Source organism: Prionailurus viverrinus, chromosome E1, assembly GCF_022837055.1.
Source record: "Prionailurus viverrinus isolate Anna chromosome E1, UM_Priviv_1.0, whole genome shotgun sequence".
Lineage (NCBI taxonomy): Eukaryota > Metazoa > Chordata > Mammalia > Carnivora > Felidae > Prionailurus > Prionailurus viverrinus.
Window position 1 is genome coordinate 51,344,932 of NC_062574.1, and position 26,541 is coordinate 51,371,472.

Below are 26,541 nucleotides of genomic sequence, written 5' to 3' on the forward strand. Positions count from 1 at the left end.
GCAGATGGCATCAAACATCTCTGGTTGTGATAAATACAGTACAGAGTGAAGTTCTCTTTTGAGTAGCCTGGTCATAGTGATTCAAGGGGCTTCTCTGAGGGTGTGTTTTACAAGCAGATACATCTTACAATGAAGAAGTCAGAGACAGATGCTTGGAGGTCACTGTGTAGGGGCCAGTGGGGACCCCTCGTCTTCCTTTTTTCCTTTTTTTTCTTTACACTATCATTTCCATGGAGGCGTTTAAAGTAGATGAAGGAAAGGTGTATCTTGCTATATTTTAGCTGAATGTGAAATGATATAAAGTCAGTAAATAATGCGGTTTTCGAATACCTCCCTTTCCAGGAAGACTTGCTGTGGCCTTCCTCTTGCTAAAGAAAAAAAAGGTTTGGTTTTTCCTTATTATGCAGTAGTATGTTTTCAGCATAGATATATTGTTGAATACAGAGAAGCAGGAGAACTTGAGTCATTTATAACCCTCACCATACCAAGATAGTCACTGTTACTACCCTGGTGCACGCCTGCCCTTCCAGACTTACTTTCTAGGTGTTTCTGTGGGTGTTTTTAACAAAAACGGAGCATCCCTTTATGTCGTGTTATTTCGGCGTCTTTAAAATTACTCGATCTTGTGCGTAAAGACAGGAATGTGTAACTTGCGGTCCCTCCATGACGGGATTGGGAAGGATTTGTGTTATCTGAGTATCACCGGAGTGTTTCAGTGAGTTTGCTTCGTTCTCTTGGAAACTGTAGTTGTTCGCTCAACATTTTACTTACACAGGGCTTGTGATCCCTCAGGAGGATTCATTCCTTCGCTCGTCAGATATGCAAGGGGCACCTGGTACAGATCAGCCGTCTGTGCTCAGCGCTGGGTGAGGACAGGCTGGGCTGCAGCCCCCATGTCCAGCGGAGGCGTCTGTGGGGTCGCGGCAGCAACCAGTGGGCCTCGGGGGAGCCCCAGGACGGGAGGGGCCCCCGGGATGTCCTCCGTGAGCAGACGGGCTTAAGGACTGCGTGAGGGTGGTCTGCACAGGTTTGGGGGCACATGGACTCTTTGAAAACGGCAAGTTCCATGTAGCTGGACTGTGGCCTATTTAGTGAAGGAGAAAGCTTGAGAGAAACAGAAAGCAGCCTGAGAAGAGCAAATATACAAGCGAGACACAAAATGTCCCCCACGCCCCACGCTGCTTGGTTGTGGGGTGCAGACACTACAACAGGGGACACAGTCTATGGGGAGGGGCGGGGGGAGGGGCGGGGAAGGAGGCCGGCCGTGTGCCCACCGGGTGGGGTCTCCGCCGGCCCCACACTGAGCGGTAGGGCACAGGTCACCCCGTGGAGGCGCCGAGGACCGGGGAAGAGCGGGCCCTGTACCCCCGCCGCGCTCAGCCCTCAGCTGGGAGACCCCATCCCGACAGCCGACACGGGCCCTGGGTGCCGGGTGCCGCCCTCCTCCCTGCCCAGCAGCCAGGCTTCCTCGCCTGCCTCCTCGAGGGCTTCTCTGAGCCGCCGCTGTGGGCGTGGTCCTTTTACAAAGGGGGAGGTAACGTGAGTCACAGTCGTGGGCCATCGCCGCTGTGGGCGTGGTCCTTTTACAAAGGGGGAGGTAACGTGAGTCACAGTCGTGGGCCATCGGGGTCATGCTGGCACTCCGCCAGCGGCCGTCAGGTGATTGATTTGTATCCAGGGAAGGGAACTTATCATCTGCTTGTAAGGAGCACGCACTGAGCAGTGGGGAATAGATGAAAAGGGGAGTCACTAGCAAACGACAGAAACGGGAGGGCAGCCACAGAGGGGCTCAGCCGAGGCCGTCGGGACAGGAGCGTCACCATGGACAGTGACGGTGGAGCTCTGCTTGTAAAGATGGAACCGGGACCTGGTGCCCAGAGGACAGGGAGGCCGTTCGGGGGCGGGGGGCAGGCTGAGCAGGTGAACAGAAAGAGCTCCGTGTTTTTTCAGACTGCGAGGTAATGGACCTGCCCAGCAGGGTGGGGGGAGAAGGGACTGGGAGCTAGTTCAAAGTTCAGTGTGTCAAGGTGGCGATCATGGGTGGTTCTGAAGCCAAGTGGGAACGTTCCACCTGACTGCACAGGGCCGTGCTCTTGCCCTCGCTTGCCCTTGGCCTCACAGAGGCCATCTGTCTCAGGAGGCGGGGGCAGCCAGGAGGCCGGGAGCCGCCAGCCCCACCCGCGCCACCAGGGGGGCGGTGCCCTCCCGCGTTCCCCGTGAGGTCTGTTGGAGCAGGGTAGCCACAGAGTCATTGACAAAGACACGCCACGGGCCATCGCCCTGCGTGGCGTGAACTGCAGCGGAAGAGCTGAGGTCCAGCAAAGCGGTTCAGCAGCAAAAGGCAGACAAAAGCAGTGTCTTGCAGAAGCTCAGAGACATGAGCGGTTGGAGAGCAGGTGAGCTGTGCCTCTGAGGTTTTGACCTTTGGTGAAAGCATCTGCGTGGGCCCCGACGTGGGGACACAACACGGGGAGAGATGGCGGTAGTCCTGGAGGTGAGCCGTGAAGACAGGTGAGCAAAGGTTAGGGAAGGAGGCAGACGGACAGACACAGACCAGGACAGAGTGCCCTGCCCGATTGGTGGGTCTCGTGGGGCGTGAACTTCTATGTTATTTTGTTCTCCTCTGGACAACAGAAGGAGCCTTCCGGTGTTCGGCACAGGCCACTGGGAGCGGAGGCCAGGGGACAGGGAAGGACAGGGGCGGGGAGGTGTCACAGTGCACGCCGGGAGCCCACCTCCTCAGCAGGACTGCATGGACTTGTACGCTTTCCTCGTCATCGGGGCAGCCGCGGCCGCATGGGAACACGGCCCACACCGTCTCTACCAGGTCCGGGGTCTGGGTGGGCCAGAAGATGACGCCTAGGATGGGGCTGTGTCAGAGGCTAAGTGACGTGTTCCCCGTGCGGGGACCGTTGTACTGATTACAGGATGGCAGAGGGTAGCAGACAGGCGTCACTGAGGGAGAGTGTGGTCCAGGAGGGAAGACCCTCTCGTTCCTCATGAGAATGGGGGTGTGGATCCTGACGAGCAGTTACTGTATTACCAGGGCTGGGGCTGGAGGTCGCCAGTGATGGCCTGGGTATTGAGGTCAAGGATCGGAAAGCTGTAGGTGATCCCAGATATTGGGGGAGATCAGGGTATCTGGCGACAGCAGTGGCGGTAACGAAGGGTTTGGGGCGGTGGCCCGCACTCTTGAGGGCCATCACTGTGGCCGTCTGCTGTGTCTTCCTCTCAGGTGCTGCCCGTCTGACTCTAGACTCTGGCTTGCACGTAAGGTTAGCCTCAGTGACTCCAAGCGGAGACACAGATGCCAGAAGTTACCCCGATGCAGCCCAGCTGGGACTCGAATCTGGGCTTTCTCTTCTCCCAACTCAATGATCTGTTCCTAAACTGCAGCTTTTTATGCTTTTCTCACAAAAGCTAGCCTTGATTAACACTGTGGATTTAAATTTTGAAAGAACTACCTTGGTTGTCAATGAAACCCTTTGGGGGTTCGGAGGAGCTCTGTAATGAAGTGTGGTCTTGGGTTTGACCTTCCGGGCTGCTCCGTCCCTTCCGTGGCCCCGTGTGAGCCGTCTGGGGTCCAGGTGGCCTCCAGCATACGCTGGGTTCTGACGTTCTTTAGGATCTGATACAGAAAGGAAAACAGAGACAAAAGGTTTCTGAAGCGATTTAATTTTTTTTAACGTTTGTTAGTTTTTGAGAGAGAGAGAGAGGGTGGGAGACAGAGGATCCAAACTGAGCTCTGGGCTGACAGCAGCAAGCCCGACGCGGGGCTCGAACTCAGGAACCATGAGATCATGACCTGAGCTGAAGCTGGATGCCCAACCGACTGAGCCACCAGGCCCCCTGAAGTGACCCGACAAGTGGGGGAAGTTGGTTCGTTCCACTCTGCCCTCCCCAGTACCCATCCCAGCCTGCCATGTGCAGAGGCGTCTGGGACCGATGGGCGGGTGGGTCAATTTGAATGATGCGTGGGTCTGTGTTGGTCGGCAGGCGGCTTTGTCTCTGGCTTCACAATGAGCTTAGTGAACAGGACCCATGGGGTTTCCAGACGGTAGCGGGAGGCTGCTTTTGCATTTATCTGCTGGTGATTGTCACAAGATGAGGATTTTTTAAGCCCCCAAATACACACTGACCGTAGCCTGACAAGGGTTGGCCTCTGTCATCCCAGCGGCCTAGCCACCCACCCACCGTGGCGGAAATCTCAGCAGCTCCGTGCTCCTGGGGTGCAGTGTCCCTTTACCCAGGGGATTGGACCTCTGTGCTGCCTCGCCTGATTCAAGACGGCCTGGCTCGTGTCCCTGGCGCACTGGGTCCAGGTTTGCAAACAGCCCATGGTCAGACTCTTCCAAGAGTGCCTTCCTGCCCCCCGGCAGCCGCCCCTCCCCAGGGGGGTGGGGAGGTGAAGGAACCTGGGCTTGGTTTGCTCCCCATCGCTGTAGCGGGGTACGCCCCGTGCAGCAGATGCCGACTGCGTGCCCACGTGAGACGACAGCGGCATCCCCACGGTCGTGCCTCGAGGCCGTGTCTTCTGGCCCCGCCCGTGGCGCGTCCTGGGTGGCGATGGCTGCACAGAATCTGTCTCCCCCACTCGGTGTTAGAAAGCGGGCGTTTTCCCAAATCGTTGAAATATTCATAAGCGGCGGTCTAAGGGCTTGAAGTAATTCCACGGGGTTGTTCCCTAACCGACTTGTTCCTCCTGTTCTGGTGACGGGCCTCGGTTCTGACTTTTCGCCCGTACGTACGCCGCGTGTCGTGTGTCCCCATTCCTCGTGTCCAGTTTAGGGTTGCTTTCTGGAAGCAGACTCGCCGATGTGAAGGATGCAGGCGTCCCCCGCCTTCTCAGGTCTGTCCTTTCCCGACGGGCGGTGCCGGCTCCACCCCCAGGGCGGCCTGTGCCGGCTGGTGCGTGCCTGATTCCTGCCGTCCAGGTCGGGTGTTTTCTTCCCGTCCTTCAAAGGGGGTTAAGGCAGGCAACACGCCCCTCGGCCACCTTGCTGGAAGGCCTGTGCGCGTGACCCAGCCTGGCCTCCGACGGACGCACCTGTGGGGTTTTAGTCTCGTGAAGGCACTGCACCCAAGACGACGTATGAATCCAAAAATCTGAAGTCTCGGCCCGAATAGGCTTGTTGTGGACGTTAAACAGGTGGATGTTTGTGTGGTGAAGAACCAGGCCTTGCGCAAGGAGAGGGCCGGTGCCATTTCAGACAGGAGCATCACTGCTTGGGGCGGGTGCCAGCCACACCCAGTCCTCTCAGCAGGGGCGGGGAGGGGGGAGGCACCCCCTCCGTCCCCAGAGGGCAACCACGTGATTTGGGCTGGGGTTTGAGTGTGGTGTCCATCCACCTGGAGGCCGAGGTCAAGCTCATGGGCCGCGGTTGGCCAAGCAGTGCTCCCGGGTGGACACCAAGGCCCCAGGGCCCCCCGGTTGGCAGAGCTCTGTGCACGTTGTCACATGTGGATGCCAGGAGGCGACACGGAGGCCCCGCGTTTGGCACTTCTCCTGGACTCTGCCCCCGCCGTCCCTCGACTGACTTGAGTCTCTGTGTTTCTTTCTAATGAACGGAGCTGCAAGTGTGACCGCGTTCACTGACTCGCACGACTGCTCCTGGTGAGTCCTCCAAACTGAGTGGTTCGGGGACCCTTGGAACTTGCGGCTGGCATCCGACGTGTCGGAGGTGAGGGCCGTCCTGGGGACGTGCCCTCTCACCTTGCAGTTTGGAGAACTCTGAGTGCGTTCAAAAGAACGAACCCGTGGCAAGACATTCAAGGTCGCTACTTCCTCAAGTGCCCGTTCCTTGCACACTTCAGCCGCGGCGTGTCTGCGGGTCCTAGACAGCGGGGTGCTAGACCAGCACCTGGCCCCAGAGCAGGCGCTCAGATATGTGACGGGCGAACGGAAGGGAAGCTGACCTCAGAAGACGGGCTTTCTCCCCCAGCCCTCGGGTCGAAAGTGCACTTCCACGGCCTGGAGCCACGGGGCTCCGGGGCGCAGGGAGGTGCAGAAAGGAAGAACGAGGCATAGGCTCCCCGGTAGCAGATGCCCCGGCTGGCCTGTGGGGGCAGGAGATCGGCCATGGAAACCACGAGACTGGCGTGTGTAGCCGCTGGGTCTGGCCCATGCATCGGGGGACCCCAAGGGGCTGCTTTGGGTAGCCGTGGAGGGGAGGACAGTGAAGACGGAGGCCGGAGTGCGCGGGTCTCCACGTCACGGGCGGGGCCGGCCTCCCCCGCCTCTGCCTGCAGTGTTGCGTCTCCCGCCTTCTCCCCACATCCTCCCCACGCCCCTCTTCAGGAGCCAGGACTCTCTGGGTAGTCACTAATGAAAGCACCCCGTGTCTCCTAGGATCCCCGGCCGGCTGAATGACCGGAGGACCCCTCTGGGAGAGCTGAACTGGATCTTCACAGCCATCACAGACACCATCGCCTGGAACGTGCTGCCTCGGGGTGAGGCGGCATGGGGCAGGGCAGGGAGGCGGCCGGGCCGGGCTGCGTGGGGCCGGGGAGGGCAGCCGCCTGGTGGGAGACGCTGGCCCAGGGAATAAGGGAAGCGAGACGGAAGCAGCGAGATCTTGTTGGGGAGGAAAGCTGGGGGGTGAGGGGGGCAGGGAGAGCCTCTGGGGGTTTCCGTGAGCCACAGCGCATCAGGCACCGAGACCAATGGCAGACAGCGAGCTCCACGTGAGCGCTTGCTCCGACGTTACCGTGTTATCTTCTAGGCAGACTCGGCTCACCTTTCTTCATAAAAATTGGCACGGCCCGTATTTCTTAAAACCAGAAGTGTTCTGATAAGACTTGTCTGCATTTTTTCTGTACTGACTCTCTAGGGTTTGGTGTTTGCATCTGTGTGTGCATATTGCCAACAGGAAATGTGCGTATGAGTCCCAGCTTGCTTGTAAAAAATTCTTTTAGAAGTAAATCTGTGTCTTTGACTTTCATTGCTGGACGTGAGTCACCAAAGGTACCTTTGTATGTTTTATCTGCCCCCAGATCTCTTCCAAAAACTCTTCAGACAGGACCTGTTGGTGGCGAGTCTGTTTCGAAATTTTCTACTGGCAGAAAGGATCATGAGGTCCTACAACTGCACTCCCGTCAGCAGCCCACGCCTGCCCCCCACGTACATGCACGCGATGTGGTAAGTGTCCCCGGCCGACAGTGCCAGACAGTGTGATGTTCTCTCAGTGGCTTGGTTTCTGTCCATTTCTGCTGTGGGACAAGTTTAATGGAATTACGTGAGACAAAATAGGAAGACTTGCCCACCAAGCTCGGAGACCCAGGCGGTGCTAACAGCTGGCAAAGTCCTGCCTGAAGCTCCCTGCGCACAGGACACGTGGGTCCCCTCAGAGTTCAGAGGTGCAGGCGCCTTGGGGTGTCTCTCACGACTGAGCGGGACCAGCGGCTCCAGGGGCCTTATGATCCGGCCACTCGGGGCAGGAGAGGCCCGCACACAGGCTTCTGACTCCGCAGAGACCGGTATCGAGAAAAGAAAATGCCAGCTGGGCTTAGGAAGTGTGTCCCACACTGTTCCATCGGATTAAAGCTGTTGGATTCGTGAGCAATTAATTGTATGGTTACTTCACACAAGCACACGCACGTGTGTGTGTCCAGACACACATACACGGTAGCACACACACGTACGTGCTCACACCGCACACGAGTGAGATTCCTACGACTCTCGCTTATAGTTTCCCCCCAGATCGGACGGTTGCTACTTACACTGCCAGGAACAGGAGTAACAACGGTACTCGTGTGACGTGTCTTCTACTCGGGCCTCCCATTGATGGCATTTGGTTTCTTCCCGTCCCCTTGCTTCTGCAACACAAGCGGAATTTGAGGCAGTGCTAAAACGGGGCGGTAGCAAAGGTGTCTGTCCGTGGGAGAAACTCTAATACAGATAGTTAAAAACAGCCATTCACTCAAGGTGTAGCTTCGTGGTCAGGTTTATTCCAGCTGGTGATTTATTTTTTTAAATAACGTGCATGACCACTTTCCCGTGGTGCTGAAAACGTGGAGAGCCAGGGATGGGTTCGTAGACGTACTGCCCTCATCCACTCGGGAAATCAGGAAGAAAGATTCTCTGTGAGGGAAACGGGGACGTGCCGTGTTGGCTGCTAAACGATTCTGTGCGTGTCCATACCCACGTCTGGTGTTTACAGGGTAAAGCAGAATGTTGCCATGGGGACCCCAGGCGGCGAGGCCACCACAGTCCCCGTGTGGCAGGCGGGTCACATGTGCAGAGTGGCCTCGCCACGCTGCAACTGGGAGGGTGTTTGAAGGCCTTTATGGTACCCAGAGTGAATAATTCGAGTGAAGATGGATGTTTCTGGAAGAGTGGCTCCTCAAAACTGCCTAGGAAGAAAAGCGATGTCCTAAGTCCTATTTCTCCCGAACCAGGTTTTTATAAAACACGTATTATAAAAAAGGGAAGAAAATGGTGGAAACGCTGCATGAGGTCAGTGCCACGGCTGGTCTTGGCAGGAAAACTGGTGAAGCCACAGGGAACGGGCGTCACACCAGCTGCGCGGAGCGGAGGGCCTCCCGGGCCGCCGGCACCGCTGGCCGAGCAGGCTCCCCGGGGCGCGGGGCGCTGCCTGTCAGAGAGAGGCGGCCCGCGTCCTCCCGACACCCCAGCACGCTCCTCGAGCGCATTTTCCAGTGAACGCGCACCTCTCTGGCTGTAGAAATGCCTCCCGTGAGCTGGCTCAGCCACATGGGGGGAAGGCCGCGGGCTGCGCGGAGAAGATGGCAAAGCCAGGCGGAGCCGGGCACCCGGGGAAGGAAGGAGGTGCAGATGGCCCCCCTCCTCTTGTCCTCCCGGGCTGCTTTCCCAGGATTGGCCTCCTAGAACGTTTCTGAGTTCGTAAGAACGGCTTAAGATAAGGTCCAAAGCCCAGACGTGACGGCAGCCACGCGTGATCCCGCCGTCACCGTTAAGGACAGCTTTCTTGCCAGCGCCGAAGGCTAGGAACGTGGCCCTCTCTTCCGCACGGTCAGCACCCCCGAATCTCATAAAGCACATCTGCGTTTGTCCCAGAAACACGAACCATACAGAGGTCCACGGGGGCCCAGGGGAACACGGGGAGAGCCTCACGGGATCCGAGGCAGGCAGAGTGGTTGGCGGCCGTATGTGTGCCCCCGGGCCATCCCCCTCCCCTGGCCTGGCCTCCCTGAGCACGTCAGGGCCCCTCTGCGGCTGGAACGTACCCTGGACGTGGGGTCTCGTCCGGTCTCGGCCTTCGCGGCCCCCATTGTGCGGAGCGCCGTCCGGCCTGCTGCCCTCCCTTGCTCCCTGTACGTGGGATCCAATCTTTGCAGCTGGGGCTCCGCGGGAAGCAGCCTCGTGTGCTGGAGCCAGACCTGGGCTCCAAGGCCCTGTGCTCGTCCGTGAGTGAACGTGGCGGGCCAGGATGGGCGCAGCGCAGGCACAGGTGTCCGGGGACGTGCCCAGAGCTATGCATAGGGGCAGGACAGGTTGTAGGGGTTGTGGGTGAGCCACCCAAACGGGCCAGGTAGAGAAACGGGCCCAGCCTTCCCGGCTTCACGCCAGGCCCTCGCACCAGGGCCCCTCGCGTCACTGGCACGTACAGACGCTGGCCTGGCCGGGCCTGCGTTCGGATGCCTGGGGTCCCAGTGCTGTGCCAGCTGCTGTTACGGGAGGAGACCGCTGTCAGGGTCGTGGACCGTAAAAGGGCGGCTTTTCAGAAAACGTGCAGCGGGTGTCATATGGCCCAACTCCCAAAAGCGCGTTCTCCGTTTGGGCAGAATTTAGAGGTGGTGAGCCTGGGAGGGCTTCAGTTGGCAGGAGTCTCTTTGTACCTTGTCTGCCCCCATGTCCGCCGGTCCTGTGGGAGCACCCAAGAGGGAGCAGTGTGGGGCGAGGGGCAGAGGGCTGGGTGTTGACCGCAAGCCTGCATCGTTGACACTCAACTCCAGGGGGCAGTTTGGGCCCAGAGTAAATTTTTAAAGAGTAGTCATAAATTCATATTTTCATTTCCAATTTTCTTATTTTAAAATGTTGATAGCCAATATAGTATTTTTTTTTAACGTTTCTTTCTGAGAGACAGAGTGGGGAGGGGCAAAGAGAGGGGGACACAGAATCCGAAGCAGCCTCCAGGCTCTGAGCTGTCAGCACAGAGCCCGACGTGGGGCTCGAACCCACAAACTGTGAGATCATGACCTGAGCCGAAGTCGGGCGCTCAACCGACCGAGCCACCCAGGAGCCCCACCAATACGGTATTTTTAAAAAAACTTTCTGAGGGCCAAACGCAACCAATAGGGGGCTAGATGCAGCCTGCTGGGGACTCTGCATGAGTCCGGGACCACGGGTGCCCCGGGGAGTGGAAGCAGGGGGTTCTGCACCTTGGTGCCCCCGGGACCCCTGAAGCCTGGTGACCATGCAGGTGGGGAGGCATCGGTGGTGGCCCGGGCTCTCCTTTCGGGAGCCCACCCTGCTTCACCGTGGGCCTCGAAGATCCTCTCCAATTGGGATCTTTTTTGGAAAGGCTTGATATCATGGCCTTCTATCTTTATATGCTGAGAAAGGCCACGCAAGTAAATCTACAGGGTTCTCTTGCAGGAATCAGCGGTGATGCGATTTCCAGGGAGGAAATCATATGCGTACAGCACACGTTTCCTCCAGATAGGGTTTTCCTAATGACGGTGCCGGCGTGAGGGGTAGCCAAAGAGTAAACATTAGTCAATCCCATTAAATGTTGAAAATTACGCCATTAACCCACTTTGATCAGGGCTTGGATGTGAAAGCAGGCTTTAGATTTCAAGTAGAAAATGCTCGTAGAAACATAATCAAGCAGCAATGGCCACCACAGCACATGGAGACACGGGCGTTTCCGGCCAGTGCGAGAGTTCACTGAGCACACAGAAGATTCAGGGGGACTCGTTTAGTGGTAAATACACCCCCCACGCACACCCAAATTAGGAGTGGCCACAATGTGTTTTAAGTTTATTTAGTTAGAGCGCGTGCATGTGCGTGAGGAGGGCAGGGGGCAGAGAGAGAGGGAGAGAGAGTCCCAAGCGGGCCCTGCACTGCCAGCACAGAGCCCAACATGGGGCTCGAACTCACAAAACCATGTGGTCAGGACCTGAGTCGAAGTTGGCCACTTAACTGACTGAGCCACCCAGGTGCCCCGTGATCACGGTTTTTTAAATGCCGTTCCCAAGTTCCTTGTCAAAAGTGACCTAAGTCCTAGTCCCCTCACGTGGACTGGCTTCCCTCCAGCTGCTGCTGGCCTGCGGGGCTGCCTTGGATGAGCCTTGCTTTCTGTTCACACCCAGGGGCGTCTAGAAGACCCACACGGACGGTCTGTGCTTCCTAGGGGAGTGTCCACAGTGACAAAGTCTTGGTCCCGCACACCTAAACAAATAGTGTCAAGGCGGGAAGAGAGTGTGAAGGTGATGCTTGTAGGTTTCCACTCTCTCCCGGGCTTTAGGGAAATGCTCATTTGCACTTGCGTTTTCCTGGGCCCCACCCCGGCTTTGGCTCTGGCTCTGGCTCCTGCGTTTGCTAAGGTGGTTTCTAAGGAGATGCTCGCAGAGGGACAGCCGTGCTTCCCAGAGTGACACAGGGCTGCAGCTGTAGGGTTGGCCGGGCTGGCCCGGCTACCGTGTTGTAGATCTGGGGAGGAAGGAACCACCTGGAGACAGTGGGGGTCTTTATTTCTTTATAAAATCGTTCAGAGTTGTTTCTGAGTCAGAGGTCAGAAACACTGGGTGTCAATACCAGGTCAGGCCCCTGCGGGCAGACCGACCCGGCTACAGTGGGGGGCCTCCTCCCCTGGGGGTGGTTAGAAGCAGCGGTGGAAATACAGGGTAGTTGGCAACGCAGAGTCTGCTGGCTTCACGAAGGAGAGTCTGTCACTCGTTTCATGTGGCCTAAGCGTGAGCCGCGGGGACCCAGGCTTCCCGCCACCCCGCAGTGGCCAGCCCCAGGGGCCCAGCTCGTTCCTGCTCTCGCCGGTGTCTGTGTCTCGTGCGCCTCATCCGGGGGTGGGGGGGGGGGTGCTGGGAATGCGGCAGGTCCCAGGTGGCCGGCGTGCCGCTCACACCCCCTCCGTGCGGGAGGCGGGAGAGCAGCCGTGAGGGACCAGGCTGTGGTGTCGGGCGCAGAGTGGGGAGGACGTGAGGCCCGGACGCCGAGGTGGTCGCGCTGCGCTGGGCTCAGTTCTGCCGCGTTGCCTGGGTGCTCGGTGCTGGCGTGGGCTTGCGGCAGAGCTGGTTCGGTGACGAGCCGCGTTAGAACAACGCCCCTTGCTCTTTCCGTCCCTCCTCGGAAACAGACCGGAGCTGCTGCATCCCCAGGGAGCACACAGCCAGCCGCGGCTTCCGAAAGAGCGTCTGGAATAAATGCTGTGCCGTCGAGTTACTACAGTGCTTGGGTGGCGATGGGGAGGTTGAATTTTGAGCAGGGGAGGAGGGAACAAAGCCCAACAGAAACCGGGGTTAAAACACAACCCAGTCTGCACTTGCACTTGGCTTCGGGAGGGGCGCTAACGACGACGGGCGCTCGGCACGGCTCCTGTTTAATCTCTGATGTGAAGCCGCCAGGGGCTCGTTCTCCTTCACTTTCGATTTCTGCAGGCCCTGAAACCTCGCCTCTCTCCACGGTAGTAACCTGTGCCTTCCGTCTCCGTCGAGGGCGCCTCGCCCGCTGCGCGGTCGCTACAGATGGAGGCCGCGCGCTCTTGGAAGGCTCCCCTCCCGGCCCACTCCCTGGGCGTCTGCCATCACAGGCCCGTTTCCTGAAAACCCGAGCTCCTGCCGGCACGGCACGTTTTCCCGGGCAGTGACTCATCGAGCTGCCTCTGCCCCACGCCGCGGGGATCCGCTCGGCTGGCCAGGCTGTCGCGGCGCCCCCTCCCGCCGCAGTGTGGCCGCTTCGCGGGCTGTGGGAAGTGCGAACGCAGACACCTCCCGGCTTGGCCCCTCGCCACGGCCTCAGACTTCCCAGGACTCACAGTCCCACTCTCCCCGAGCGAGGATCCAAATTAAGACGCCAAGTTCATTTTGATCTTAGCCTAGAAAATGCAGCCGGTTTCAGCCAACCGGTGAGATGCTCCGGAGAGAGCGCCACTCTCGAGCTGCCGGGCTTTCGTGGGAGCTCAGGCCCCCGAGCCGACCCTTTCCCCTTGCAAGCACCAGCAGCCAGAGGCCTGGAGAGGGTCACCGGGCCTGCTGCAGCTGCACACGTGCCACCGTCTTCAACGCCATGGGCCAGGCCCTTTCCTCTGTCCCCCCGACGGCTGTGCCCCTCTGTCCACGGCCCTGAGCAGCCTCCCTGCCTCACTCCCAGGAGCTCCGGGGCTCGCCTTCTCCAGGGCCCCCTGTCATGTCCACAGCCCCCCTCCCCCCCCCCGCCCCTGTGCACACACGAAAGCACATTCCAGGGCTGCTTGAGGACCCAGTCCCCGAGGGAGGGGCCGACCCTCGGGAGCCGCCTGGCCAGCCAGTGACCACGTGGCTCTCAGAAGGTCTCTCGGAAGGACTGTCGTCCTCAGGCCCCGGTGCAGTTCCGTGAGGCTTTCACTCTTTGGAGGGACCCAGTGGGTGCCAGCCACGAGACCGCAGGGTGGCCTGTCCCAGTGTGGCCTGATTCCGCTGATAATCCAGGACACTCCCACCAGGACCGAGGACAGCTGTGGCGGCGTTTTCACGGGAGGTCTGTCCTTGCCTCGTGATCTTGGTGAGAGGGGCTGAGAAGGGCGTGTCGCCTGCTCCACGCCAGCGTGGTTCCAGCCGCCCTAGACCCACACCTTTACCTGCCCCCAGCTTGTACGCGCTCGCAACTCCTCAAGTTCAAAGTTTTTATTAGGTTAAATTCAAGGAATTTTTATAGCACGGAATTGCAGTAATTGACTTTGTTTCTGTCTAACAAAGAGTAAATCTCTCCCTCAACGCCGCTGAAGAACCGTTCTGCCTGCAGCCTGGCCACTTATTGAGCATATGGGAACTATTTATTGCTTGTTCTTTGAGGCACTTTTGATTATGTGCTGATTGCCTCTTAATTAGATTGGTGGGGGAAGGGTGTGCTTGTTCGGCGGGGGCCGGTCTGGGAAAACTGGAATATATTTCTTGTGTTTGAATAATGACAGAGAGCCTCCAGGCTGTTGTTTGTCTTACGTGTTTCCCGTGTTCTGGCTGTTTACATTTTTCGTTCCTGATTTGGTCCTCCCTGGAGACGTGGAGCAACGGTCCCCCGTTCCCCACGATCCTGTGGGGCCATGAGTCTAATAAATGGCAGGTGGAATCCTGCGTCTCAGAAAGTGTCCTGGGAGAAGGGGTGGCCGTGCTGGAAACCAGATCCGCATGCCGGCCCCCACCTTGTCTCCACGAGAAAGGGAAGGGAGAGCAGGGACGAAGGAACCTTGTGTCCACGGCATCCACGCTTCCCATCTGTGGCCATAGAGAAAGTGAGGTGATCTTCTGTGTCAGTTGAGAGCTAACGCTGAATGCCACGAGCGGTCCTCATTCCTCGGCGCCCCTGCGAAGGCACCTGCTCTCCCAGGGTCTCCCGAGGACCCTCCGAGCAGGCACAACGGGAAAACTGACGCCAGGGAGGTGGGGCCACACTCGCCAGGCCGTCGGGCGCACTCTGGCCGTCTTGTGTGTGTTTTGAGCTAGGTCCCGATGCTGTGCGAAACCGGTGGAGAGGTGGCCAGGGTCACACATCAGTGACTTGCCGTCCTCTCAAACGAGGACAGGGACATCTCATCCCGAGTGGCTCCTTTGGGCACAGGCCCCGGCAGCGGGCGGTGTGGGGCCAGTCCTGATTCGGGGCGGGATGAGGGGCCGCTCAGGACGGGGGGCCTAGACAGAGCCGCCTCCTGGCCCCACGCTGGCCGTTTCTGATGAAGCACCGTGGGGCGTTTGCGTGCGACACTGCCACGGTCCGGAAACCACGGGGCCACGGCTGCTTCACGGCCGTGGACAGGCTGTGGCACCAAGTCAGGGGAGAAGCTGTGGCAGAAAGTGAGACTGTCCCTTTATCTCTCCCAAGCTCTTTTCTCGTTTAAATTTAAAGAGAAACCACGTTAACAAGACGGCTTCAGTGTACAACCAGATGCCTTCCTCCTTCTCCTGTGGCCCGGCCGTGGCCAGGGCCCTGCCCGGAGAAGCGGTCAGTAAGGCCCTGTGGGCGCCCCTCTGCTCTCTCCGCAGGCAAGCCTGGGACCTGGCCGTCGACATCTGCCTCTCTCAGCTGCCCACCATCATTGAGGAAGGCACGGCGTTTCGGGTGAGTCCCACAAGGGCGTCCGTGTGGTCCACTGGGGTGGCACCCAGGGCGCTGGGTTGTTGGACTTGTTCACCCTCCTGGGAAAACGTGCAGTCAGCAAAGTTTGGAATATTGCATCCACTGGGGGTTAAGGATTTTGAGCTGGCAAGCTCTCCAGAAACGTCTTCTCTTAAAATGCTGTCCTTAGCGTGCGCTCCCCGAGCCGTGTTCCACACTCTACCTTTTACCTGGAATGGGTTCTAGTTTCCCGAGACTCCTGACTGGAACCCTCGGAGGGTGTCAAGTTCGGCCCTGAGGGGATAGCTGGTCCCCAGGCCGCCCGGGGGCCTGACACGGAGGGTCCCACGGCCCCTCACCACTAGCCCTTCTCGCTCCCGCTGCTGCACGGCCTCCTTGGCTTCATTCGGGGCCTGTCTGTCGAGTGCTTACTGTGCAAGCCTGAGTGCACCTGCAGAAGACCCGGCCCCTCCCTGGACAACCCTGAGAAAGGGGTGGGGGGTCACACCCGTCGAGTTAGAGCACGGCTAGGAACAGGCGGAGGGTGTGGGGAGCACGTGTGTGCCCTCTGACCCCCACAGGACAGGGAGACCTTTGGGTCTGGGAGGAGCCGGACAGCAGGGGGTAGTGGGCGTCTCCAGGCCATCTGAGACCCAGGTGAGTCGGGGGGTGGGGCCAGGTGGTCAGAACCCCTAGCCTTCTGTACCCACACTGTCGTCTCTGGCCCAACCCAAGACTCTGGTGGGCAAGCCCGCTCCCCTGGGCCTCGGTTTCTTTGTTTCACAGGAGAATCGGGGCGGTATCCACTGAAGGGGCTCAGGAGGACTGAAGGAGTTCACACGGGCTGAGCGCTCTGGTTGAGCGTGGGTGTGTGTGTATGTGCACGTGTGGGTGGGGGTGGGGGTGGGGGTGTATGTGTGTGTGCGTATCTGTGTGGAGTACGAGTACTCGTGGGGGTACATGTATGTGTGTGCATGTCTGTAGGGGCGTGTGAGTGCACGTGTGGGGTACGTGTATGTTTATCTACATGGGGGTGTGTGTATGTGTGCGCATGTGTGAGGTATGTGTGCACATGTGTATACATGTGTATATGTGTAGAGTGTATCTACATGTGTGTTTGTATGTATCTGTATGTGGGTCTCCATGTACACGTGTGCACATGTACGTGTGTCTCTCTGGTGTGTCTGTGCAAGTGTGTGTGGGGATGTATCCGTGTACATGTGTGTGCATGTGTATGTATCTGGGGTATGCCTACATACACGTGGGGATGTGTGTGCATGTACATTTGTGCGTGTCTGTGTGCAGCGTGTGTCCACGTGTGCTTTGTGCGTATCTGTGTGGGGTGTATATCTGTTGTATACGTGGGTGGGTGTGTTATCTATGTGAAGTGTGTCCATGTACATGAGAGTGTGTATGTACATGTGTTCACTGTGCATACCTGGGTATGTGCGTCTCTATGCGTGTGCACATGTGTGTATATCTGTGGTTACCTGTCTATACATGTGTGCATACGTGTGTGTTTCTGTGTGGGGTGTGTGCTTGTGCACGTGGGGTGTGGTGCGTGTTTGTATGTCTGTAGGGTGTGTGTATGCGTGTGTGCTTGTGTGCACGTGTGTGTACATAAGTGCATACCTGTGTGGACGGGTGTGTGTGTGTGTGTACGTGTCTGTGTATCTGGGGGTGTGTGTCCATGTACGTGTGTGTTCACGTACCCGTGTGCACAAATGTACATGTGTGTGCTGAGTGTATCTGCAGGGTGGGTGTGGGAGGTGTCCACGTCTGGGTGCGTATGTACATGTGTGTGGGGGATGTCGGTGCGTGTGTGTGTACATATGTGCTCATCTGTGCCTCTGCGTTGTGTGTCCGTGTCCGTGTGCACGTGTGTGTGCGCATGTGATCGATGCAGGTGCGTCTCTGTGCACGTGCGTGTACGTGTGTGCGTATCTGTGTAGGTGCGTGTGATCCATGCAGGAGCGTGTCTCTGTGGGGTGTAATTCCTCAGATGGTCTGACGCCCCTGTGGCGGGGGCGATGGGCTGAGAGGCCTTCCTCCCTTGTTTATCTCCTATCTCCTCCTCTTTAGTGCTTGAAAACCTTCATGTTTTAGTATGAAAACGTTCAAGCCTCCACAAGGCTGGAAGAGTAGTATAGGGAGCACCTGTGTGCCCACCGTCCTGCCGTGAACATTTGCCACTTGCTTGAGCACATCCGCCCCTCTCCGTCCGCCTGTTCTTAGCGCTCTCACAAGTTAAATCGCAAGCCACCTTGTTTTCCACCCTGAAGGGAGAGCTGGCAGGGCCTGCGCCCGGCTCTCAGCCGTGCGCGTGGCCCCTTCCCGCTGGACCCACACTGAGGCAGGGACCGGGCTCGTGCAGTCACGGAACTCCGTGGGGACAGCCCAGGCCCCCCCCCCTCCACTGCAGCTGGAGGCCCTCCCGAGTGCCTCAGCTCGCCCAGGGAGACGAGGGCCCGTCGCCACAAACACGTGTTTAGAAAACCTCCTACAGTTCCTGCTTTCTAGACCGGGTGTGGTTTTACGTTGTACCCTTAGGGGATCAGAACTCTCTACTCCTATGCAAAACAACACAGCTTCTGCATGATTACCCTTCCGCTCCACTGCCAGGCACACTTGCGCGGATCTCAGCGCTTCATTTCTAATCTGCTGGAATCCGCGTTCTGCATCTGGGAATAATTTCCCCCAAATTGTGATAGGGAGGGGTAACTGACTTAGACCCCCTGCTAGGTTTTTTATTTTGTTTTCACTTTTTCGGGAGCAGAACGTACGTAGAGAAAATTGCACATCACAAATGTGCGGCTTGAGGAGTTTTTATAAGAGGAACACACTCCAGCAACCAGCACCCAGATCGAGCGGCCACCTGTTAGAACCCCCCAGACGCCCCTTCCTGCTGCCTTCAGTCTGCTTTCCCGAGCGCAGCCACCATCCCGCCTGGTTTTGTGTGCTTGGATCAGCGGGGTCCTACGGCACGTCGCCGTCGTGCCTGCTTTCACTCAACGTTACATCTGCTCCCGCGGTCGGGGCTCTTGTCACCGTGGGGGACGCTCCAAGGGTCGTGTGCGCATCGTCTGGCCGGTAGGCATTTGGAGTTTACAGGTAGCACCCCCCACGAATAGTGCTGGCCAGTGCCAGGCCGAGCCGTCGGAGCCTGACAGGAAGGAGAAATCAGTAATGCTGAGCCTGTCTTTACTTGAAATTTTGTTGTTTCGTTCGTTATGGATTTTCACATCTATTCTTTTTAAATCTCGCATTAATGTATTCTTTTATTTCAATTACTGAATTTTCTGGTGCCCCCTTAAGTTTTGCGGGTGCTGCTAATTTTTTATGTGGCTTTGGCGCGTTTGTGTCGGGGGCGCACACTGGGAGTGAAATTGCTGGTTACCAGGCACACGTGTGGTCGGTTTTAGTAGAGGCTGCCAGGCGGTTTTCCTGTGATCGAATCAACTTACACCTCTACACAGCTTACGAGAGTTTCAGTTGCCCTGTATCCTCATAAACGCTTGATACTTTCTACCCTTTTCCCTTTATTTGGCTATTGTGGTTCAGTGCGAAGAGGTGTTTCACTGAGATTTTATCTTGTATTTCTCTGATGGTTCATAGTGTTGAGCACTAGTTTGTATTTTCATTTGCCATTTGAATATCCTCCTTTGTAAGTTGCCTGATCAAGTCTTTTGGTTTTTCCTTTATGTTATCTGTTTCCTATCGATTTGTAGTGGTTGTGCATATAATCTGAATACAAATCCATTGTGAATATCTTTTTCTTTCTTTTTTTCTCTGTGGACTTTATTTTCATTTTTTTTATGTTTTTTTTTCCTAGAACTGACGTTTCTTCTTTTAACATCCAATTTATCAGTTTTTTTCTCATTTGCTTAAAGACCTTTGGTATCCTGTTTAAGAAATGTTTACTTTGAGATGAACACCCTTGAGAAGGTGTTCTTTTTCTTCTGAAAGCCTGATCATTTTACTTTTACCCTTAGACTCGCAGTCCCTCTGGGATTTACTAGTACGGACGGTGTGAGATAGGGGTCAAGATATGCTTTCCCACAAGCGGAGGTTGAGCTTACCCAGTGTTATTCACATCGAACCAGGCGACCGTCTGCATGGGCTGCTCCTGGGTTCTCAGCTCTGCCCTTTGGGCCACTGTGTCCTTGCACAGTACTGAGCAGCCTTGATTATGAAAGCAATTTTTATAGGGATCGCATGGATCTGTAGACGGACACAGGGCAGGCAGTATCTCCACAGTGTTGCGTCTTCCCATCCATCATCATGACTGCGAATAGCGTCTTTCTAAAATTTTCCGTTTTCCCTTTCTTCGTATATATATTGTTTATAAGAGATTTTTTGCAGTACCATTACTAAACTCACTATTTTGTTCTAATAATTTTCCTATAAATTACTGGCCTTCATTTTTTTTAATTTTCTTATTTTTTAAACATTTGTTTATTTTGAGATTGGAAGAGAGAGAGAGAGAGAGAGAGAATGAATCCCAAGCAGGACCCATGCTGTCAGCACAGATCGTGACACGGGGCTTGAACTCACAAACCGTGAGATCATGACCTGAGCCGAAATCAAGAGTCAGATGCTCAACTCACTGAGCCACCCAGGCGCCCCTGGCCTTATTTTAAAACCTCGTTGTCAAATATACCAAAACAGAGCCCAGCATGTTGGTCACTTGTCCAAGATCAGTAGTTGGGAGGACAGATTTTAATTAACAACGGAAAGGAGCCTGATCAGATTTGGCATTTCCTGATGTCGGGAGAAGGGGGGAGTGGTTGCTCGCGCTGGGAAGCATGGAGTTTCTTGAAGGACTTGAAGAAAGCCCATCTGCAGGCTGAGCTCTGACAGGCTATGGAATTTGAACGCTCTTGGCCACTGGGCAGTTTTCTGTTGTCTCCTCTTGTAAGTGGTGAGGTCATCGTGAGTAGTGAGTGTCACTGTACGTGAGGACAGACACCAGGCAGTGTAGCCGTGTCTGGACCGGGGATGGTAAGCGAGAAGAGGAGGAGGAGGTGTGTTGAGATCACTTCCTCTGTGCCTGAATCCCCCAGGGGTCAGGGGGCTCTTTGTGCCCATCTGGCCTTCCCGCTTTCTGTCCTTTTCGGCTCGCGCCTCTTTTCAGGCCCCGGGGCCATCTGACACGTGGGCTGACCACAGAGCAGCCCGCCTGGCCTCAGAATTGCCCTGGGAGGCCTGGACACGCGGCCCCATGACTCAGAGCCTCTGCACAGCAGCTCTGATGCTACAGCCGTAATCTTGGAGACCCGGCCCAGAATCCCTGCTCTCCCTCATCCTTAGGTGCACACGGGGGCAGCTCTCGAGGCGCTTTGGGGCGCGTTATGTGGAATGCCGAGCCTGCTTGTGTTGGGGGGCTGCCCGCGCCATGAGGGGCATGACAGCCCTCGCCACGTACCTCAGCGGCAGAGACTGGCCCTTTCTGTGAGCTGTGGGTGAAAAGACGTGGAATGCTTGTCCTTGCGGTGTGGAACGGTTTCTCCGGCAGTGAGCAACATGGGAGCGTCCTTCATTCAAATCCGGACTTAGAAGGAGGGGGAAAGAGATGGAATGATCTGAATTACCCGAGCTCCCCTCAGAGACCAAAGGTCTCCCACGTGTGGGGACGGAGAGCTTAACAGAGGTTACTGTTTTTAACCAGTTCAGGAAAAAGTCACACTTGAAAACAGGAAAGCCAGTTTGGGGGCTCCCTCCCAGCTCCCAGGTCGCCCTCCAGATTTGGTGCCCCTGGCCCACGCCGACTCTGCGGGGGCGCGGACTCCTGGGTGGTGCTTGCTCTCCGCACACTTTCCACGCGATGGACTGTTCTGAGGGGACACTGTGGCTCTGCCCACCAGGCTCCTCCGTGGACGGTGTGGGGTGAGCAGGCCCGGGGTGGGGCTTACAGACCTGAGTCGTGCAAACACACGCGGGGCCACGCTGTCTACACGTGCCACAGTCGCACCTTCCCGGCCCCCTTCCTTAGGCACAGACACTCTGAAACGCAGCCACCACCTTCCCCCTGGGCAGGAGGACAGGGTTGGGAGGCAGAGATTTGTAACTTGGGATTCTTCTGGTTCAGGGTTTGGGGAAGCAGAACCGTGTGTTAGGTGAAAATGATTCTGTCAGACTGAAAAACCCAGCCATCCCGCTAGCCCGGTTTCTCGGTTCGCGGACCTTCCGGCGGCCAGGTCCTCCCTCCTCCCTGAGCCGCTCCTTCTGTCCTCTGCTTGGTCCCTGTCACTGCCGGGAAGGGCGTCCCCTCTGCCAGTCCAGGAAGGACAGATCAACTCCACGCCCCCCCCCCCCCCATCACTGTGACCTCGGTGCCTGGGTCCTCCACTGACCCCAGGGTGGCCTCACATACTCTCTGCCCCCTCCCCCCACTCTAGGGTCCTGGAGTAAATCACAACTCTGGTTATTTCCTTCCCGTGCCGCTCTGCTCGGCCGTGTCCTCCCTCCCTCTCCGTGTCACTGAGAAATAGAAGCGATAGAGAGTCCCCTGCAAGTGCCCCAGTGTCTGCCCACATCCCTGCATCCGGGGATCCCCGACTCCCGTTCCCGGAGGGCCGTCCGGGCTGCCGGCGGTGCATGGCCCCACCCTCGCCCCCGCACGGGGAAACCAGAGTTCTGCACCGGGTGGCCTCCCCCCACCCCCCCCATTCCTGTCCTTCCCCTTTGCACCCAGATCCCTTCTCAGAGCCGTCCACACTGGAGTCTCCAAATTCCCGCCTGTGTTGAGCGCACTCTGCCGCGCCTCTGCCCGCTGCACCTCGGTCTCCGGGGACTCGGCGCTGCTCAGCGGGTCTCGGGGGAACCAGGCTGCGTCCTGCCCGCCCACCACCCCTCCTCCTTCTGCGCCACCGCCCTTGGCCTCCGGGCTCAGCCCTGCTCTTTCCCGCCTCCCTTTGAGTTTGCACCTCCAGCGCCGACCCCCCCGCCCCCGCCCCGAACTGCAGGCGCAGCACGGTTCCCACTCGATGTCCCCACTCCACGTCCTGTAGGCGTCTCCACTCGTCCTGGCACGCTCCTTGCAGTCTTCCCAGCTCAGCCCGGGGACACCCTCTCCTCCCGCCCTCGTCCGGCCTGCTCGCGCAGGCCGCCAGCTGCGCCGTGTCACTCCTGCCGCCTCCCCGGCTGCGCCCTGCCCTCCCTCAGCCGGACCCAGGCAGCCGTGGGGGGCGCGTGGTGTCAGGGCGAGGTCCCTAACTAACGCCCCTGCCTGTCCCACAGCACAGTCCGTTCTTTGCTGAGCAGCTGACCGCGTTCCAGGTGTGGCTCACCATGGGCGTGGAGAACAGGAGCCCGCCCGAGCAACTTCCCATTGTTCTGCAGGTGAGTGTCTTTGGACCCTCCGGACGGGCTGAGCGGGCTCCAGGGAAGACCGCTGCCAGCAGAGGGCAGAGTGCGTGCATGCGTGTGCGTGTGTGCGTGTGTGAGTGTGTGTGTGTGTGTGAGTGACGCCCCCGTGGCCGTGCGCGGGCCGGGTGCCTGGAGGTCGGGGGGATCAGACCCTCGAAGTCACCGGCTCCCGTTGCACTCAGTTGGGAAGGCCGTCCTGGGGGCGCCAGAGTTCCCTCCCCCACCCTCACCGAGCCCCTCATTTGGGTCGTAGTCGGCCGCCCTTCCGGGCACCCGCGGAACGCCACCGTGCATGTGCTCGTGGCATCGGGCCCTTCTGTTCGGAAGGATGTGAGCTCCGAGCCACCAGGGGGACAGGAGGGGAGCCGTGAGCGCATCGCAGATGGCCCTCGCGGCTCCTTGCCAGGCGCCTGCCGACTGCAGGGACTGCCTGGGCGGCAGGCAGCCCGGACCCAAAGCCCTGCCTTCCCTTCTGTGGAGGGCGCGTGCGTGGTGGCGGTCGAGTGCCAGCCCTCACGTGGCCCGTGTCAGTGCTCGCGCGAAGACCGCGCCCCGCCAGTGGGTTGGAAGCTTGGTTTTCGTGGGTCTCATTTGGCTCATTTTTTCAGCTGATGTGATCGGGTGAGGTGGATGGCAGGTTACCAAAATTCTTCACGGGGGGAAGATGAGAAAATGTTCCCAGAACTTTTGTGTCAGTTAATGTGTATTTGCGGCAAAGGTGTGTAGACCTCTGGTCAGTGTAGACACCGAGGTCTAGTAACTCACTTTAGGACCTGGAACACAGGCTCTGCGGTCAGGGTGCGGTGGCCCGGCAGACGCCACGGGCAGAGAGGGGCGGGTGCTCACAGGCGCACTGCCTCCCGGTTCAGGGTGTCAGGTCCTGAGAGCCGGCTGGCTGCCACCGGCACCTTCCTGTGAAGTGGGAGCAGGGGCCTCGTCACCCGCCTGTGCAAGGGACGCCAAGCCCGCGGAAGGGCCGGCACCTTCTTACACGGGCTGCTGACCACGTCGCGACAGAGCCCCCGCGAATGGCTCCTGCTGCCCAGGGCCGTTTGGGAAATGGGCGGATGGTTTCTCTGTGTCGCCACCAGAGCCCGGTGTCCCTCCTTCGGCGGGCAGGGGGTGGTCAGCTTCCTCTGGGTCCGTCACACGGCCGACTTTGAGGACCGTCCGCCGGCCCCAGCACCGAGGCTTCGCCTGGCTCGGGACTGTGTGCGGGACCTCAGACAGCACAGGGGACTTGGGACGAGGGCACTGGGGACGTGGTAGAAACGCCACGGCCTGTCCTCGCCCCAGAGTAGCGGCCGCCGCAGCCGCTCCCGGGATGTGTCTGGGCGCCGTGTGTACCGTGACCGACATCGTGAATAGCCCGCAGAGCTTGTTAGCCTCCAGATCAGTTTAAGACTGTCCTGGGCTTGAAGAAAAGCAGTAAAAAGGAGGAAACCCAGCGGGCCGTCCCTTGGGGGAGCACACACGCTGGCCGGCTGTAAGTGGACAGGACGTGTGGGGACGGCCGTGGCGCAGGGCGGATGTGCTGCGCTCTGTAGCTCCTCCTGGCTTGCCGGAACGTTCACTCGCGGAGCCTGTGGCCCTACCACCGACCTTCCGGTGTTTTCGACGATGCAGCGGAGTGAAATTCATCCTTTGCAAAGCACGGGTGCGGTGACAAGCATGCGAAATCAGGTCTTCCGGGTCCGGCAACCAGTCCTGCTGTAAATGGCCTTCTATTGACGTTTTTCCTAATGTTCCATTTACAATCCACACTCCCTCGGGGAAAGAGGGCCTAACAGAGCCAGCGTCGTAATGCCGAAGAAAGGGAAAATAACTGAAGGGAAAGCGGGGAGACGTTTGCCGTGCGATCTTGCAAGCAGCCACAAGCAGCAGGCTCGCCATTATCCTGGAGGGCCGTCTCCTGGGCTGTGCCCAGCCCGGGTCAGTACGCGAACCTGTACTTAACGAGAAAGGACGGGGACACGATGCAGAGGCGCCCCGGCTTCGCTCGGCGTGGCCCACGGGGTCAGCCTCTTTCTCGTTAGCCTGGTTAACGTCACGCTGCTTTATCTTAAGGAACTGTATTTTTGCCAAAGCCTGGACCTTGTCACCCATGAGTTATCCTCTGGGGCCTCAGCAAGTGAGAAAGTACTGCCTGAGGGAAAGAGAATTTTAATACAGACTTTGTGGCTTTTCCGATCCTGCTACTTTCTCCACACGCCAGAGAGGATTTTCTGTGCCTCACGACGCAGAGGCGTTAGCGGATGACCTTCGGTGTCAGATGAATCGTCCGCTCAGGCCAGCTGATTCGCAGCCCGTCCTGCGAGGGTGAGCTCGGAAATAACCTTCCCTGACCAGCCCCTGGGGCTTTTCTTGCCTCTTAGAAGTGTAAAGCAGGAGGAATCGGAAGGAAGTCCCTCAAACCCCGAGCCGCCACAAGGTGCACACGGCCTTGCGGTGGACGAGACGTCGCTGTCCATGGCCCCTCGGGCGGCCGGTGTGCAAGGAAGCCCCAGACCGAGAGGGGAGAACCCGCGAGCTGCAGGAAGGAGAGAGAAGAGGGGATGTCATAGGACGGTGTTAGGACCTCCACAGACCTCGCGAGGCGCTCCGGGCATTTCATCGGGAGACTGTTTGCTTTCGCTGCATCGTTTTATTTGTAAACAGAATGTTTGGTCTGAAAGTGCAGGGTTGCTCTCAGTCCACAGCAGGAAAGTAACTGCGTGTTACTGTGACACGTGTTACGGATGTCGGTGGGCATCAGGTTCCCGGGCGCCAGGCCGGCGGGACCCACTGAGGTCCGCCAGGCCCCACCGAGGTTCGCCAGGCCCGAGCTGCAGACTCTGTTTTTGTAGGAACTGCCGCCCCCCTCCCCTCCCCTCCCCTCCCCGCCCCTCCCCTCCCCTCCCCTCCCCTCCCCGCCAGGAGTCTCGGCCCAGGAGCCCGAGCACCGTCGCTGCACGAGGCGGGTCAAGCGTGGCCGGGGCGGCAAGCCCTGCGTTAATGCGGGCGTGCGCACCGCCACTGACGGGCAAGACCCAGTCGCTCGTGCCGTCCGCCATCTGTCCCTGTAATTTCCACAGATCCTGGGCCAGTCTGAAACGGGAATAATAGGAATAAAAAAGTGTGCAACCAAAAGCCAGTCCTTATTTTAAAGTAACTTTCATTTCCACTAGGCTTCCATTTTTCCTAAATGTGAATCAACAGAAGGAATCCGAAGCACGATGTCATGTTTTAAAAAGCCAACACTTGACCTTTTCCAATCGGACATTAATAATCACAGCGCCGAGCCCCGCGCCAGGCTCGCGGGGCCGTCTGCGGAGGCTGCGCCGCGTGTCCCGCCAGTGTGGACGCGGCGGCGGGAAGCGGTGGTGCCACGGACGTCCTTGTGAACGAGGCTCCGGGCCCCGCGCTGCCGCGGGAGCAACGTTCCCGGTGGCGGCCGGGGCACGCGGAGCCGGAGCCAGCCTCGCGGCCGTTTCCTCCCCTGCAGATCGCTGCACCGCCTGCCCGAAACGCGGCGCTCCGTTCGCGTTTTTCGCGTTTGCTGTGACCGCGGAGGGGGTCTCTGGTCTCCGGCCGACTGCGGCCGCGCTCACGGACCCGGGGTCGGGCGGGAAACCGGCCCCTGAGGCGGCTCTGATTCCGGTACGACGGGGGCGGCCGGCGAGTCGCCGAGGGGACGTCCTGCGCTGCGTGCCGACGCCGTGGGGGTCGGCGTGGCGGACGGGCCCCGTGCTGGACGGCCCGGGCCAGGTGCTTCCGCGGACCTCGCGCCACTGGGTTTTGAAAATGCGCCCAAGTCCGGGGTCAGACTGTCGCCGCCTCCGCCGCTCCCGCCGAGGACGCAGGAAGGAAGGCAGGCCCGCGCTTTCCCGCCGACCTTGCCCTGCGGACCCCCGCTTCAGGCACACGTGGTGGCCACAAGTCCAGCG

General features: G+C 58.4%; 1 protein-coding gene across 5 annotated transcripts in view; it reads left to right on the plus strand.

Moving 5' to 3' along the window:
* Positions 1 to 26,541, plus strand: part of RPTOR (regulatory associated protein of MTOR complex 1) — a 335,785-nt gene that overhangs the window by 220,673 nt on the left and 88,571 nt on the right. For all 5 annotated transcript variants that reach the window (XM_047834016.1, XM_047834017.1, XM_047834018.1 and 2 more), the window contains 4 exons: positions 6,350 to 6,450; positions 6,994 to 7,138; positions 15,175 to 15,250; positions 22,487 to 22,588. In XM_047834016.1, the coding sequence (XP_047689972.1) occupies positions 6,350 to 6,450; positions 6,994 to 7,138; positions 15,175 to 15,250; positions 22,487 to 22,588 (424 nt within the window). The remainder of the gene's footprint in view (positions 1 to 6,349; positions 6,451 to 6,993; positions 7,139 to 15,174; positions 15,251 to 22,486; positions 22,589 to 26,541) is intronic.